The sequence below is a fragment of the Anthonomus grandis genome, chromosome 10 (genome assembly GCF_022605725.1).
Source record: "Anthonomus grandis grandis chromosome 10, icAntGran1.3, whole genome shotgun sequence".
In the NCBI taxonomy this organism is placed as follows: Eukaryota; Metazoa; Arthropoda; class Insecta; order Coleoptera; family Curculionidae; genus Anthonomus; species Anthonomus grandis.
The window spans coordinates 3,017,836-3,033,932 of record NC_065555.1 but is presented as its reverse complement, the minus strand read 5'-3'; the positions used below and the strand labels follow the sequence as shown (position 1 = coordinate 3,033,932).

General features: G+C 32.3%; 1 protein-coding gene across 3 annotated transcripts in view; it reads left to right on the top strand.

The window, feature by feature from the left end:
* LOC126741653 (myotubularin-related protein 13) overlaps positions 1 to 16,097 on the top strand; it is an 81,189-nt gene that overhangs the window by 28,199 nt on the left and 36,893 nt on the right. For 2 of the 3 annotated variants that reach the window (XM_050448182.1, XM_050448181.1), the window contains 8 exons: positions 1,419 to 1,607; positions 6,087 to 6,205; positions 6,263 to 6,353; positions 6,405 to 6,518; positions 6,579 to 6,691; positions 12,241 to 12,358; positions 12,427 to 12,557; positions 12,617 to 12,771. In XM_050448182.1, the coding sequence (XP_050304139.1) occupies positions 1,419 to 1,607; positions 6,087 to 6,205; positions 6,263 to 6,353; positions 6,405 to 6,518; positions 6,579 to 6,691; positions 12,241 to 12,358; positions 12,427 to 12,557; positions 12,617 to 12,771 (1,030 nt within the window). Of the gene's footprint in view, positions 1 to 1,418; positions 1,608 to 6,074; positions 6,206 to 6,262; positions 6,354 to 6,404; positions 6,519 to 6,578; positions 6,692 to 12,240; positions 12,359 to 12,426; positions 12,558 to 12,616; positions 12,772 to 16,097 lie in introns of all 3 variants that reach the window. The other variant, XM_050448180.1, reaches the window with a different exon arrangement.

The following is a 16,097-nucleotide window of genomic DNA, read 5'->3' as shown; positions in this document are numbered from 1 at the left end:
TACAATAGACTTTTCAGAAATAAAAGCTGTTTCTTTGACTAAAACCCGTTTAAGAACATTCCAATTTTTTCTAGCAAATATTCTCAAGAATAATGGAAATTTAGTGAGAAAATATGCCTCTACCAAAATTCCTCTAACTACACAATATTTTAACTTACAGTCACGTTTTTTCCTTCAAATTCATCATCAGGGACGCCTCTATATAAGTGAGAAAAAATTTCAAGATATTTTTTAATGGCTTCCAAGTTATGCCCAAAAATGTCCTACAACGAATAAAAACTTTGATGTTCAATAATGTAAAAAGTCCTTGAGGTATAATAAAGTTTCTTGTATGAAACTTTTCAGAAATAAAAGCTGTTTCTTTAAATTAAACCCTTTTAAGAACATTTCGATTTTTTCTTGCAAATATTCTCAAGAATAGTGGAAATTTAGTGAGAAAAACGCCTCTACCAAGATTGCTCTAACTACTCAATATTTTAACTTACAGTCATGTTTTTATCCTCAAATTCAACCGCAGGGAAGCCTCTATATAAGTGAGAAAAAAATTTGGAGATATTCTTAATGGCTTCCAAGTTATGCCCAAAAATGTCCGCCAACGAATAAAAACTTTGATGTTCAATAACGTAAAAATTCCTTAAAGCACAATAGACTTTTTTATATAAAACTTTTTGGAAATAAAAGCTCTTTCTTTGACTTAAACTCTTTTAAGAATATTCCAATTATTAATTGCAAATATTCTCAAGAATAATGGAAGTTCGGTGAAAAAATATGCCCCTAATAAAATTGTCCTAACTACACAAATTTTTAACTTACAATCACGTTTTTGCCCTTAAATTCGTCCTCAGGGACACCTCTATATAAGTGAGAAAAAAAATTGAAATATATTCAGTGGTTTCCAAGTTATGCCCAAAAATGTCCGCCAAGGAATAAAAACTTTGATGTTCTCTAACCTAAAAAGTCCTTGAGGAATAATAAAGTTTCTTATATGAAACTATTCAGAAATAAATGCTCTTTCTTTGACTTGATTTTAATATCGTTCTAATAATTTCTTGCAAATATTAATGCCTCTGGTCTATTCACAGAATATCATCAATACCAAATATTCCCTCAAGGTGTGGAACGTTTAAAAATGGGATAGCTAGGTGTGAAAATCTCGAGGCATTGTTATCAATTTTCCTTAGAAGATAGAAGAATTTATTTGTTGTCTCAGTGGTAATAAATGTATCCACTGAGTAAAATCCCTCAGATTCTTGTGAACATCTCTATATGCCTGGAACATTAATAACAATTCTTAGATCCAGGAAAAACACCTTGGAGTTTTCCAGTTTTAAATTCCAAAGATATTATTCAGTTTCCTGAATATACTTGATTGCCCGTACAAATGTCCCACTGTTTTAAATACTAATGAACCATTACAGAATATGGAATTCGATTGATTCAGAAAAGCAAAAAGAACTAGTCACTTGCGAGGAGAACACCATGTACAGTCAAGCGATTCATTACGCTAACAGGATGGTTTATTTGTTAATTCCTTTGGACATCGGCAATAAAACCAGCAAGCAAGATCCGTTCGATGACGAGAGGGCGAGCAATAGTATAGCAAACAGGTAAATGTTGAATTATTCTTCATAACTAATCAGGTCAGGGCAAATGACGAGAATAATGCAAAGTTTATGTATTAAATGGGGATTTATGGTGATCGTGAAATGAAAATATTCGTCTAGGAATGAGAAATATGCAAGAATTTTAAATGTTCAGATGTTGTTTTTATCATGACATTTTATTGTCATATTGAACGGGCCCTATGCTCTAATTTATAAAATGTCTTTGTGTTAGAAAAGTGGAAATTCTAATTTTCCTCAAAAACTAGTAATTCTCAGATATTATGGTTCTCATATGAAATATACTCCTTGGTAGGATCTATAACATTTAATTCATGCTTTTATCTTAAGTATCAAAAAGGTTAAAACATATCTAAGGCATAAAAATGGCAAGAATCTGAAATTTTAATTTTTCTCCAATTCTGTTGATTTCACAGAAAATTTTACTCTTATATAAAACGTGCTCCATGTTCCAATTTATAAAATACTTTTTGACTCATGTCTTTATCTTAAATAGCAAAGAAGTTATTAAGAATTTGGAAATTTGTTAAAAACGTAAAAGTGAAAAAACGTGATTTTTAAGGGAGAAGAATGGAAATTCCAATTTTCCTCAAAAACTAGTAGTTTCTCAGATATTATGGTTCTTATATGAAATATACTCATTGGTAGGATCTATAATATTGTCTTCAATTCATGCTTTTATCTTAGATATCAAAAAGGTTAAAAAAATATGCAAGGCATAAAAATGCCAAGAATCTGAAATTTTAATTTTTCTCCAATTCTGTTGATTTCTAAGAAAATTTTACTCTCATATAAAACGTGCTCCATACACCAATTTATAAAATACTCTTTGATTCATATTCTTATCTTAAATAGCAAAGAAGTTATTAATAAATTGGAAATTTGTTAAATGCGTAGAAGTGAAAAAACGTGATTTTTAAGGGAGAAGAATGGAAATTCCAATTTACCCTAAAAACTAGTAGTTTCTCAGAAAATTTTATTTTTATATAAAACGTGCTCCATGTTTCAATTTATAAAATACTTTTTGATCCACGTCTTTATCTTAATTAGCAACAAAGTTATCAAGTATTTGGAAAAATCTTAAAAACATAAAAGTGGAAAAATTAATTTCTGGGGGGAGAAAAATGGAAATTCCAATTTCATTCACAAACTATTAATTTCTCAGTAAATATGGTTCTTATATAAAATGTACTCCTTGGCTGGATCTATAACATAGTCTTTCATTCAATCTTCTATCTCGAATATCAAAAATGTTAAAAGATATTTAAGACATAAAAATGCAAGAATCTGAATTTTAATTTTTTCTCAAATTCAGTTGATTTCTCAGTAAATTTTATTCTTATATAAAACGTGCTCCATGTTTCAATTTATAAAATACTTTTTGATTCATGTCTTTATCTTAATTAGCAAAAACGTTATCAAATATTTGGAAAAATGGGAAAAATCGATTTCTGGGGGAAATTTCAATATTACTCAAAAAAAATGGTCTTTACATGAAATGTACTCCTTGGTCGGATCTATATTATAGTCTTTCATCCTCGCTTCTAGGTTAAATATTAACTTTTTGACATATCCCTAAATGAGTCTCTTTGCTTAAAATTCATCCCTATACCGATATCTGCTAGAGTTCCTTTTTTTCCTAAATCCCTTGCCCAATTTACACATTTATGTGATTCACACAACATATCCCTTACAGTACTGAGATAAAAAAAAATATGAGTTTGGGGTTTATATTTATTTTACACCGATAAAGTTGTGTCAAAAGGTACGGAAAATTATTTTAAAAAATATTCGAAAGGGTTAAGGGAGTAGACAATTGTGTGTCTACGGAGCCAACATTAGAAAAGAGCACAATTGTGAAACAAAATTTATTACTTTGTAGGGAATGAAATAAAACAGTTTTTATCTTTGGTTAAACAAAGAAAAACATTACATTTTAGGCAACGCATTCTGGACCCACTTTTGCACCGTTCTAACCTGCATTTAACTGGGTTCTTCATTTCTTTATTCTTTGGCCAGTGTTCAAAACCATCAAAGCGTTTGTCTGCACAGGGCAAACTGGAAGGCATTCTTCTCTTTTTTATTTCATTTCCTTCAACGCTAGTCTCTTCCTCTAAATTTTCTTGGCATTCTGTTTCCTCCAATACACGCTTCTTAGTACCGGCAATCAGATATTCCCCAAGATTAAGTCTAAATTCCAAAAGATCCATAATATCTTTGCTTCGAATTTTTTGACTATAACAATCCCTTCGATACTCCATCCAGCTGTTTACTATTGCTAAGTCGAACAAATGTAGGATGGCTTTAAGAGTCCATTTCCGGGTTCGAAAGAAAGATCGATAGTATTCCATCATTTGGTCGCAAACATCTACACCACCCATGTTTTCTTTGTATGATTTAACAACAGCTGGGCATGCTATGCCTGAACGTTTTTTTTCTGTTTTATTCCATCTTTGCACCTCAGGTTTCCGAAAAGGTCTTCCAAAAGCTGTGGATATCATTAAAACATATTTATTATCTTTCCACTTTGTAATGCAAAGTTTATTATCAGTTCTAACAACTTCTTCTGACTCTCCCCTATTCAAAAACTGTCTTTTTTAAAATCAAACCCTTTTACTCTGTTGGACATAATTGTAGCAGTTGCATCTATATTCAAACTCGTCAATTTGTTCATCAAAGCAATAGTTGAAAAGTATCTGTCAAACTATTTTGGGGTAGTATTGCCCTGGTAGTTTTCAAAATCCAATACCAGTCCGGCGGATGTCGTAAGAACGAAATTCTTCAGTCCCACTGGTCTTGGTTTATTTTTAATAAATTGTCGAACTGGACATCTTCCCAAAAAAGGAATCATTTGTTCGTCAATAGAAAAAGCTGTCTTTTCTTTTCTTTCAATAGCTTTACATCTATTGCGAACCTAATCAATTACTGGCTGTATTCTCCACAATCTATTCTTTTTTTGTTCCTCTTGTGATATGCTAAGATTGTCAACGACATGTAAATTTACACGTATCATGTAAAACCTTTGTCGGGTCATGACCCCATTAATCAATGGGAACTCATATATTTTCCATTCCAATACATATGTATCCTTGGAAGATGAATAAATCCCATCAAAGCATTCATTCCGAAAAATTTCTTTATTTCTTGAGAGGTAAAGTTGTTTTCTTTTGCATTTTGTTGCAAGAAATACTGGGAAGTGAAATTTGCGGCTGATTCAAAAAAATCATCATCTAAATATTTAGCAAAATATTCGTTTGGAGTTTTTACGATGGATGGAGTATAGTCCTCTTTTACCGGAAAATCCTTGCTTCTAAAGTTTCCATGCTTTCACTGGAGAGTCTGGAAATGTATGAGGGGGGTAAATCATCTTCTGAATCTGAAGAGCTATCAGCTTCATTTGGTGCTACAATTGGGATCTGTTAATTATTGACTTAATAAGTAATATACTCTGTAATTTTAAACAAGAGAGATGTGTTATTTAAAACTTTAAAAACAAAATTGATATGGTTTACAAACAAAAATAAAAATCAATTCAAAGTAATATGTCTATCGTAATATATCAAAACGCACACTGATCGGTCCGTCTCTTCTCTCCATCTCTAGCGGCAAAAGACCGGCGACGAACAGCCGCACAAAAGGGAATCGAGGATAAACATTAGGTGGGGACGGCATTCGCCTGCTTAGGGCGCGCTGAACTAACCATTGTTTATTTTTAACAGAAAGTATCAATGTATAATAATTGATTTTAAAGTACGTAGCGCGTAAACAGGATCTTTTCGTGAATTTCAAACTCATCTTCTTCATCCTCGGACTTTAAATCCGACCCAACTTCGTCTAGAAGTTGGAACAATGCCTTCCCGTCATCCCTTAGATGGTCCAAATCAATAATTTCCTTACTTCTTCCTGTAACAAAGAATTAATTGTATCCAACTTAATTAAAACCAAACCACGTTAACTCCCGTGGCTCACAATTGTGATATAAATAACAAAACCATTCTTGGAATCAACAATTTTAAAGATATTTTCAATCTCTAAAAAAAATACACTTAATTGAAGTTTATTATACCTATTTAGTATTAAGCACTTCTTTTTTTCCCTAAATTCTATAAATAAATAATAACTTACCTGCACGAGCCATTGTTGAAAATAATCTGAAACTTTTCAGGTTATGACAAGAATGCACTCCCGGCAAAATAAACGATTTGCGCGTGCACACCTATAAAATGCACTATTCACAATCATGTCGCACGGTTCTCCACCCAGATTAAACATTTTTTGATCCTTATAACACTATTAAATAAGGAAGTCACAATTGTGACATCGGGTAGCGTAAGGGCTATACTAACCTCACCACATATAAAACGAACCAAAACTTGTCACTAACCCAGAGATCGTCGGCAACATGATTTATTCACCTTTAGCACCCCCAATAAATGCCCGAATATGTTTTAGCGTAATTTACAGTGTTGCAGAGAGCGACAGCGCGGACGCGGAGTCCGGTTTCGAAGATCAAGTGCCCAGTGAAACCGGCACCACCGTAATTCGGATCGTTTCCCGATTTATCGATCGGGTGTGTAACGAAGGTGAGACCGTATTCAATTATTTAGGGGCTTAAACTAATGTAAGTTTCTCCGTTTAAGGCGGTGTAACAAGGGAACACATAAGAAACCTCCACCAAATGATCCCGGGGGTAGTGCACATGCACATCGAAACACTGGAGGGTGTTTACAAGTGAGAGCCTAAGTGAGTTTATTTATACAGGAATAATGAAAATTTTTCCAGGGAGTCGAGGAGACGTGCCCCCATACAAAAACCAAAAATCCTAACTCCGAACCTGTTGGTCGGCGAGGAGTTTATTATGGACGGATTACGGGTATATCTGCTTCCCGATGGAAGGTTTGTGACGCGTCATTTGCATCCTTTTCTATGAACTGTTTGTCTCTTTTTTTCACGCAGGGAAGAAACTATTCCAGGTCCGTTAGGAGGACCGCCTCTGTTACCCGCAGAGGGTGCAATATTCCTTACTAACTATAGAATCATATTTAAAGGAACTCCCTGTGATGCGTTTGGTGAGTTCTTTAATGCTTTGCATCAAATTCTTTATTAGCAATATAAGCCCGAAAAAAAAAACAATAAATACTTAACCTACACATTGCTTGCCTAGATTCTACTTAAACAATTTATAAAAAATAAAGTACAATATTGAAATTTGAATAGTTATTATACTATCAACTAAATTTGGAATGAAAGGAAAGAAAAAGATACTTCAGAAAAGAAAGTTCTGAAAATATAAACTAAATTAAGTAAAAAGTAATTTAGAAAGTTATAACTAATATCCCACATCAATTTACCTTACCATTGTAACATTGGAAGAATTTAAAATAATTGCTGGCCTTGATCTTTTATCCAGGTAAAAATTTTATTTAAATAACTAGAATGTAGTCGAGGGAAATTTTTTAGTTCTATTGGCAAGTGGTAGAACTCTCTTTATATGTTTGTTTATAAAGTAAGTCTGTTTTTTTTTTGTAAAAATGTTGATTTTATTATGTGATGCTTGAATTACTTTCAAACATCCCCATATTCTAAATTCATACATTAAAATAGACTCAATTAGTGATTCGTGTACCATAATTTGTAAATAGTTTTGCGAATCTTTCTAACAACATAATCTATACCGCAAATTCCTTCCAATACAAACACCCAAATATCTTACATGATTCATGATGGTACCATCACATTTACTATAATTACAACAGGAATACTCGTGTAATATCCGGAAAATTGCTATTTTGGTTATTATTTACTGAAAATGGAACATATAAGTACTGTTTTTTTTCTACGTTCATTGTAAGAATATGTTATATCTAGCCACAGTTGTAATTTAGATATGTGATGCTCTACTTTGCTAAATGTATCCTCCCAAGACTTATTTCTAATTGAGGGATTCCATTTCAAAACTCGCCTTATCCATTTTTTTGCGAAAAATAAGGTCATGGTGTCTATAGCATCTGTCCTTTATATATTAGACAAACTTAACCATGCCAAAACTCGCCCTTACTACGGTAAAAGCATAGGAAAAATTTAGTATCATTTCAAAACTTGTCTTATCCATCGCCTGTATCATTCCAAAAGTCGTCTTATCCAAGCGACCAATCAGAGCGCAGAATTTTGTTTTCATGCTGGTGGTTGCGTGATTTATTATTTTTGCCTCATTTTAATGAGTAAATCCTAAGCGTTTTTAAACAGCTGTTTAACAAACATTTTAATAATTAAAACAAGAACGGATAGTAATAATGATTTATTTTGTTTACCCGTGGCACAAGGAAAAGGCAAGCGACGTTCCAGTGATCCGACAAAATGGAAAAAAGTGTTGCAAAATTAAAAAGGTACCTACATTGTTTTCGTTTATAACGTTTAAATAATATTATTTAGATATTTTTTTTTGTAGGCGTGCTCCGTTGCAACAACCAGTTTTTCCAAAATGTCACCATTTATCGGGTAAAACCTACCGCTGTTCAACTCTTACAATGCAAGATTAAAGAGTTTCTTGCCCTATTTTATTCTTTAAAGACAAAGATTGAACAAGACAATTTTATTTTAAAATATATGTCTGTTGAGATCCCATCCAGATCAAGAGCGAGAAAACCTGATTCATCTAGGAAGTCGGTGGCGATCAAGTATTTTATTAAAATACGAGAAACAAAGAATTTCAAAATACAGTTGAAGGTGTTCTGCAAGTTTCTAAGGATCGCATTCAAAGAATTGGACGAGTTTTTCTACAAACTGGCTTACCACCTAAAGAAAATCGTGGTGGCTCAAAACAAAAACCTATGTATGCCCAAAAAAAAAGGCTCTTAAAATATTTATTGAGAAACTACAATGTTCTGATGTACATTATTGTAGAGAACAAAGCAACAGACAGTATTTGGCTTCTGATTTAACTATAAACAAATTGTTAAATATGTATAATAATCAAGTGCCTGAAAGTAAATTAAAAGTCAAAAAAACTTTTTTTAGGAATATATTCTGCCTTGAATATAATATTGGTTTTGGATCACCAGCATCCGACATTTGCTCTCGTTGCAGTTCTTTAACAGAAAAAATTAAACACGAAGAGGATAATGACAAACGTAGTCAGCTTCAAATTGAAAAAAGAGTTCATATCTTAAAAGGCAAAGCCTTTTTTTCCAAGTTGAAGGAATCAAAGGAAAACATGCTCGTCTTATCTTTTAACTGTCAAAAAAACTTGGTAAACCCAAAAGTCCAAGATCAGATCGCCTATTATAGCCGCCAGCTCTACACTTATAACTTTACCATTGTTAAGGGTTCCTCAAAAACTAAATTACAAAATAATAACGTGTTCTTATACACCCGGATGGAACACGAGTTCCATAAGGGCTCGAACGAAATTGCCTTAGCTGTTTTCCATTGCCTATCAGATCTCATAAATTTGTCGGGTTACAGCAAAATAAGATTGTGTGCAGATGGCTGCGGAGGGCAAAACAGAAACTCCACAATGGTTGCAATGTGCAATTTACTTCTTGGGGAATATCGCACCACCCCCGTATTGGTAAAATCGAGCTGGTTTTTCCCATTAGAGGTCATTCATTCCTACCATCGGACCGTGTATTCGGAATCATCGAAAAAAAATTAAGAAAACTTAGTGAAATCACAAACCCCAACACGTATATCGATATCTTTAAGGAAAGAGGAACCGTCATTAATTTAACAAATTCTGGTGTGAAATCTTGGAAGGAAGTTGCAAAGGAGTATCTGAAAGGTGTGCCAGTCTTGGCACTTTAAATTTTCTAAAGCGAAAAGGATTGTTATTGAGAAAAATGGTGATAAAATAACAGTTAGAGGCGAAGAACACTACAACAGTGATGTTGGAGAATCCAAGACAATTTTTAAATGTGGGAAACGATTGAATCAAATAGAAGTGGGTAACGTTGATAAAGGAGTGGCGGTTAATGAAAAAAAAGTTTAAGATGTCAAAAAGTTACTAGTTGCTCATTATGGGGAAGATTGGATGGGGAGAAATGATTTAGAATTTTATAAAAATTTCTTCGAGGAACAGGAGAAAAACATTGGCAGAATGGACGAAGAAACTGAAAATAATGAATTTTGCGGAGGAAGAGTGGAAGAATATATTTCGTTAAGAATTTAAGAAATTACGATTTTTTAAATAATGTTATCTTTTTTTATTAAAAAAAAATAAGATTAGTCAATTGCTGTACTTTTTCGTGCCAAAAGTTGTCTTATCCATGCAATCATGCCAAAACTTGTCTTGTCCATATTGTTTTAATAAATTTTATGGAAATTAAATGAACAGGATTTAAATGAATGCTAAAATTAGCACACAAATGATTATAGTAAATCCATACATATTAAAATTGTATAAATTTGTATTTGAAAATCTTCTAAAACGTTTTTTGCCAATTGTGAAATTTTACCCAATATGGAGAAGGCAAGTTTTGGAATGGAACCCCTCAACTATAATAATAGTATTAACTAAATAGCATATAACCCTGTGCTACTCCAATTTTTATTTTGTAGGATACATACTTTTACCTTTTGTGTTCTTTCTGTTAAATACGACTCAAATAATTTTATTACATTGCCTCTGACTCAAATAGTTTACTGAGTAAACTTTTATGAGGTACAGTATCAAATGCACGAATTAATTCTACAAACATTCCAAGAGTATTCAGTTTGTTATTAAAAATGGGTACTATATTATCTGTAACATGCAACATAGCGTCCTCTGCATTTAGTCCTGCTGAAAATTCGTTTTGGAGGTTTAACAAAATTGCATTTTCCAGTAGCTTTTTCAAAGATTCTAGACATACAACTAGTAATTTAATTTAGTTTATCTCCTGATTTGAACACTTTAAAATTTTTACAACGTCTGTATAGTTCTCAAACATTAAATTTATTAGGTCCTTTAAACGCATCAATAAATGTTTATAATTGTCTTTTAATGGTGATGAGTTATTTTTTTAGAGGAACTTACTAAACATACCAATTAATTATTAGTAGTTATGGGTTCCAGAAATAGCGTGTTTCCAATTTATTTTATTTTTTTTGAAAGTTATTATGTTAACAATATTTGCTATCTGACCCCATCATAGACAACATTTTCCCCTTCCTTAATTATTGAAATATGTTGTTTGGTGTCATTTTCATTTGTTACGCCTTTAATTATATTTCAAGTTTTCGCACATTATAATTACGATTTAATAACTTATTTTTAAAAAACATAATTGTCAAAGTATTTACGATACGTTTCATATGCCTCAGGATTTTCATTATTGCTGTCTGCATATTTTTTTAGCATATCTCTCTCTTTTATGGAAGTCAATATCCCTGAAGTGATACATTCTTTCCTTTTTTGTGTCCTTAAAATAATAATAAATCTTTCGGTACCCTCATTAATGTTTTGGTCCTAAAGAAAGTCTTAATCGATATTCTTGATGTTATTTTGTAATTTAACACAGTCTATCCTGGTATACATATGTATGGAGAACTCTATCATTTTTTGGCAAACTTATACTAAGGACGGTGATCAGTTACTTCACAATTTATTAGAGCTGGCAAAGCAGTACTATTAAAGATCGTATTGCAGGTAAAAAAATTATCAATACATGAAGCTGATCTTCCAAACAATCTAGTAGTAACATTTATTTGACTTACATAGCCAGTCGCGTTCATAATGTTTGAACATCAAATTGATTGATATCTCCGCAAAATATTTCCAAGGCACATTGTATCAAATAATCATTGTAAATCGTTTAAATACATTCATTGATGGCAACCTATATACCCCAATTAAACCGTTTTTTAAAATATTTACAGTAAAAGCAATTTTTTAAGAATTTTGTGCTTTCATTGTGAACTATTTCAGAGCTGGGCAACCATTCGGATTTAATAAGAATTATTGTACTTTAACACTTATTTAATTTACTATCATTCTAAATTATCATAAAAGAATCTCATCATATTAGTAAAATAAGTACCAAAAATAAGTACTTAAGGTCTGCACAAAAGCAACAAGATTTTCATAATTTTCAGCAATACTACTAGGTATGTTAAAATGAAGAAAGATCTATTTTTTTAAAAATTTAATGGTCCAAATAAGATTATATCGTTTAGAATATTGTTGGGTTTAGGGATCAATAAAATAAAAGTCCTCAATAAAAAAAAAGAATTATTTTACTGTGATAAATTAAATTTTAAGAGTATTGTATATATCCATGTATTGTCTGATGTCGCGTACCTAAAAAGCTTTCTGTATAAATGTTCATTTCAATTATGTTTTTTTACTTAAGTCCAACATATTGAACTCGCCCTGAAGATGCAAATATATTTTGCGAAACGTCGGCATATTTAAATAGGCTTGGACTTTTATTTTATTGATCCCTAAACGCAACAATATTCCAAATGTTAAAATGATCAACGTTTACATGTGGTTGTGAATTATTTAAAAAATCTTTTACTAGTATCAAGTATGTGATTTAGATCCATAGAAATAGTCCAGAATTCTTTAAATCAATCTACTTTTGCCACAATAAGTATACAAATAATAAAAACTATTGCTAATTTACTTTTTTATAATTAGCTTGCGAGCAAATAATCGTAAGATCATTCCCGGTTACTTCGCTTACTAAGGACAAGAAGGTTGCCGTACAGTATTTGGCCCATTTGGATCAGTGGCTACAAGAAGGACTACAGTTAAGGTAAAAAAAATTAACTTAAGCGCCTTTGCCATTTTGTGTAGATACATTCATGAGAATCCTTTATGTAGGTCCTGCACGTTTCAATTGATGAAGTTGGCGTTTGACGAGGAAGTCACCGCTGAAAATATAGAAACTTTACGGAAACTGGTACATAAAGTGCGACATCCGCCTAGTTTTTGGCACTTTTTCGCTTTTGCCGGTAATATCTCCATTATAAAGCTATATATATTTACTTGTGCTCATTGTGGCTTGTTTTAGGGCAAGTGACCGTTAACGAAACCCCTCTGCACAAGAGCAAAGAGAAAAATGCGACCCTCAAGGGTTTCGCCAAGAAGACCCTTTTGAAGACCGCGAGGAAGGCTGGGTTTAAGCCAAAATCGTCGTCGAAAAGGCAAAAATACGTTTTGCCCAACGTAAGTGTATATTTCGTTTTAAATTTAAATAGACTAATAAAAGTTTATTAACATCAATTAAGTAATAATAGATTTCGTCAGTTGTACGCTGTAATTCACTACCGAGAAAGTCAAAATAAAATCAAAGAAGGTATTCAGCGTAAAGCAAATGTTATTATTCAATTTACTATGCAAAACTTAAAAATGGATATGATGACCACTGACTTTTTTTTTCTATTTACTTGGAAAATTTAAAAACGACATTTTTTAGGATTAAAGTAACTAAAAGAATAAGATTGAGAACGGGAAGAGATTACATAATTCAGTAAAGGATATAAAACGTAAAATTTTTTAAAATGTGAGACTCTTCGTACATTTTCATATAAAATTTAATTATATTGACCAAAACGCTTTGATTACCTCTACTACAAGAAAGAGGATTTTTTTTCACAGTAAATTGTACATTTATTTACATATTTACTTTAAATTCCTTAAAAAAGAATTATCTGAAGTCGAGACAAATACAGAAAACGGAGAATGATTAAGTACTTTTCTCTCTATAAAATTCGTTATGAAAAAATATGTGTATGTAATTATAAAGTTATTATAAATTAAAAGGGAAATTCGCTTTATGTATTTTGGCCAAACCCTATAGTCTTGATAGAAAAGGGTTGAAGGGAATTAAATTATTTGCTGGAAATCGAAAGGGACATAAAACAAAGATGTGAATGCTTAAATTTAATCACTCAAAGCAGTAATAGCCATTTTATAAATTAGTTTATTTTACTAATCATATTTACAAGACAGGGTGGTCGGTAATGAATGCGGAAAAAAGCAATTCTAGGTTAAACTCTAATGTAAAAATATCGATGTTGAGCTAAATATGCTTTAGTAAAATGTCGCTCATAAATAAAATACAAGGTGTTAAAATTTAATTTTCATTTCTGTCTAGCTTAAGTTCTTTTTTAGATATCGACATAAAACCGGGAAATCGGGAGTTTTTGGTGATGAGGAATATGGTTTTATTCGATTTTTGACATAAAGTGTAAGGGGCGCTTGTTACGCCGTATTCACACACTGTTTTGTGCCATCACTTTCTTACTTAGTACAGTTTTATTATTTTTTATTGAAGTAGGTGATATGTATATATGATACATTTATTTCGGTGAAAGAACCCGTTTTAAAATATGTTCATTTAAACGTTCTGTTACACTTACTAAACACGGATAACAAATTAACGCAGTCATGAATACTTAACAATCATTTAAACTAATGTCAGGCACATTGACATTAATTTGGACAATAGGTCTTATAACGTTAATTATAAATGAAGGGTACAGGCTTAAAAAGGGGGAATGTCACTTTTTGCTCATTTTGAGCTGTTCAGTCCGTTCAACTGTTAATAGACAGAAGTATCACCTAGTAACATACAGGCGAAAAAAGGGAAGGGTCGCCAGATATCGACAATTTAAATTAAGCTGTACTGGCTAAAAAGGAGGAACGTCACAAATGCACGTTATTCAGGAACTGTCAGAAGGCTCTCTTGACTGCAGTTGCTTTTATTTTCTGATTGTTTTACCGGTTCTGGTGTTTATTTATTGTTCGTCGAACTTGTGGAAATATAAGTGACAAGTCGTATTTTAATATTGTAGTGCTAATAAACAGTATAAAATGAATCCAAGTGTCAGTGACAGTGAAGACTTTGTTGTTATGCCAGTTCAGGGAAAAAAGAGAAAAAAGTTACGGAAGACTAACCGATGTTTCTAAAAAACTTAATCTACAAAGCCACGTGACAGGAAGCAACTGCCAATGTAAACGTCTCAAGTGTTTTGATAAAGTTCCACTTAGTGCAAGACAAAAGATAATAAGTGAGTTTAATTTATTAAAATCCGTGGATGAGCAAAACATCTATTTGTGTGGACTTATTGGTGTCTGTCCTGTACAAAAGCGACGTCCACGTAACGCAGAAGAGGTCGCAAGATTACATGAGAGTTCATTTGCTTATCGTGCCAGAATCTCGTTAGATGGTGAGTCAACAGAAGTACCAGTTTGTTTTAAGGCTTTTCTTTCCTTACATGGTATAACCAAAAAAAAGCTTGAAATTCTCCAGAAATCTTTAAAAATGATTGGTAGCGCCCCAATTGATAAACGAGGAAAACACTTAAATAGGCCTCTCAAGCTGAAACAAGATGCTAAAGATCTAGTAGTCAATCATATGAGTTCTTTCAAAGGACGACAAAGCCATTACAGCCTAAAGGATTCTTCAAAAACCTACCTGCCCGAAGATTTAAATATCAGAAAAATATACAATATGTACAAATATACCTTTAGTTACAGATCAAAAAAATTGTGTGTCATATGAAACATATAGATCTATTTTCTCACAAGACTTTAACATTTCATTTGGTTACCCAAGTGCAGTATCTGTGACGAATACTTGGCAAATATTAGGTCCCTAGAAGCCAAAATGAAGAATGTATCAGAAAATGCCATAGAAAAAAAAACAACTAGATGACAAAATCACTAGGAACAGGAAAATCTACTTCACAAGCATAAAGCTGAAGTATTTTATTCAAGAAAAAAGGCTGCAAAATTATCTAGTCGGGTAAATGAGCACAAAGAAGCAATATGCATGGATTTTGCTAAAAATCTGCCAGTGCCCAACATCAGCACAAATTATGTTTATTATAAGAGACAGTTATCTGTATTCTCTTTTAATATTCATGTTTTGTCGACTAGTCAAAGTATTTTATATGCTTTTCCTGAAACAAACGGTCGAAATGGCTCTGACGATGTATGTTCGATGTTGCATCATTTTGTTTACAACTTTCTACCTAGTAGTGTTCGAGTCCTCGATATATTTTGCGACTCATGTGGGGGACAGAATAAGAATTACACAGTTATCCGTTACCTCCATCACTTAGTGCATGTGCAAAAAAGGTTTGATGAAATCAAGATCAGTTTTCCCATTAGAGGACATTCATTTATGGAATGCGACAAGGATTTTGGACTAGTTCAGCAAAAGTCGCGTGTGGAACTTCCAAATGAATGGACTGAAGTTTTCAGAGCTGCACGAGTTAAACCAAATCCTTTTGATGTTAGGGAAATCAATTTCGATTTTTTTAAATGCTGGACTACACATTTTACTACACTTTACAAAAATAAGGGTCCAATGAAGATCCAGCCCATACGTGAACTAAAAGTCGTTAAAGATCATCCCAGGCTTGTCTACCAACGATCAACATGGAATGGTATGTGGGAATCGGCTGTTTTTATTGAACTAAAGAAAAAATTTATCAATAATTTTCCAAACAATTTGTTCGAATTACCAGGCCAATTATACAAAG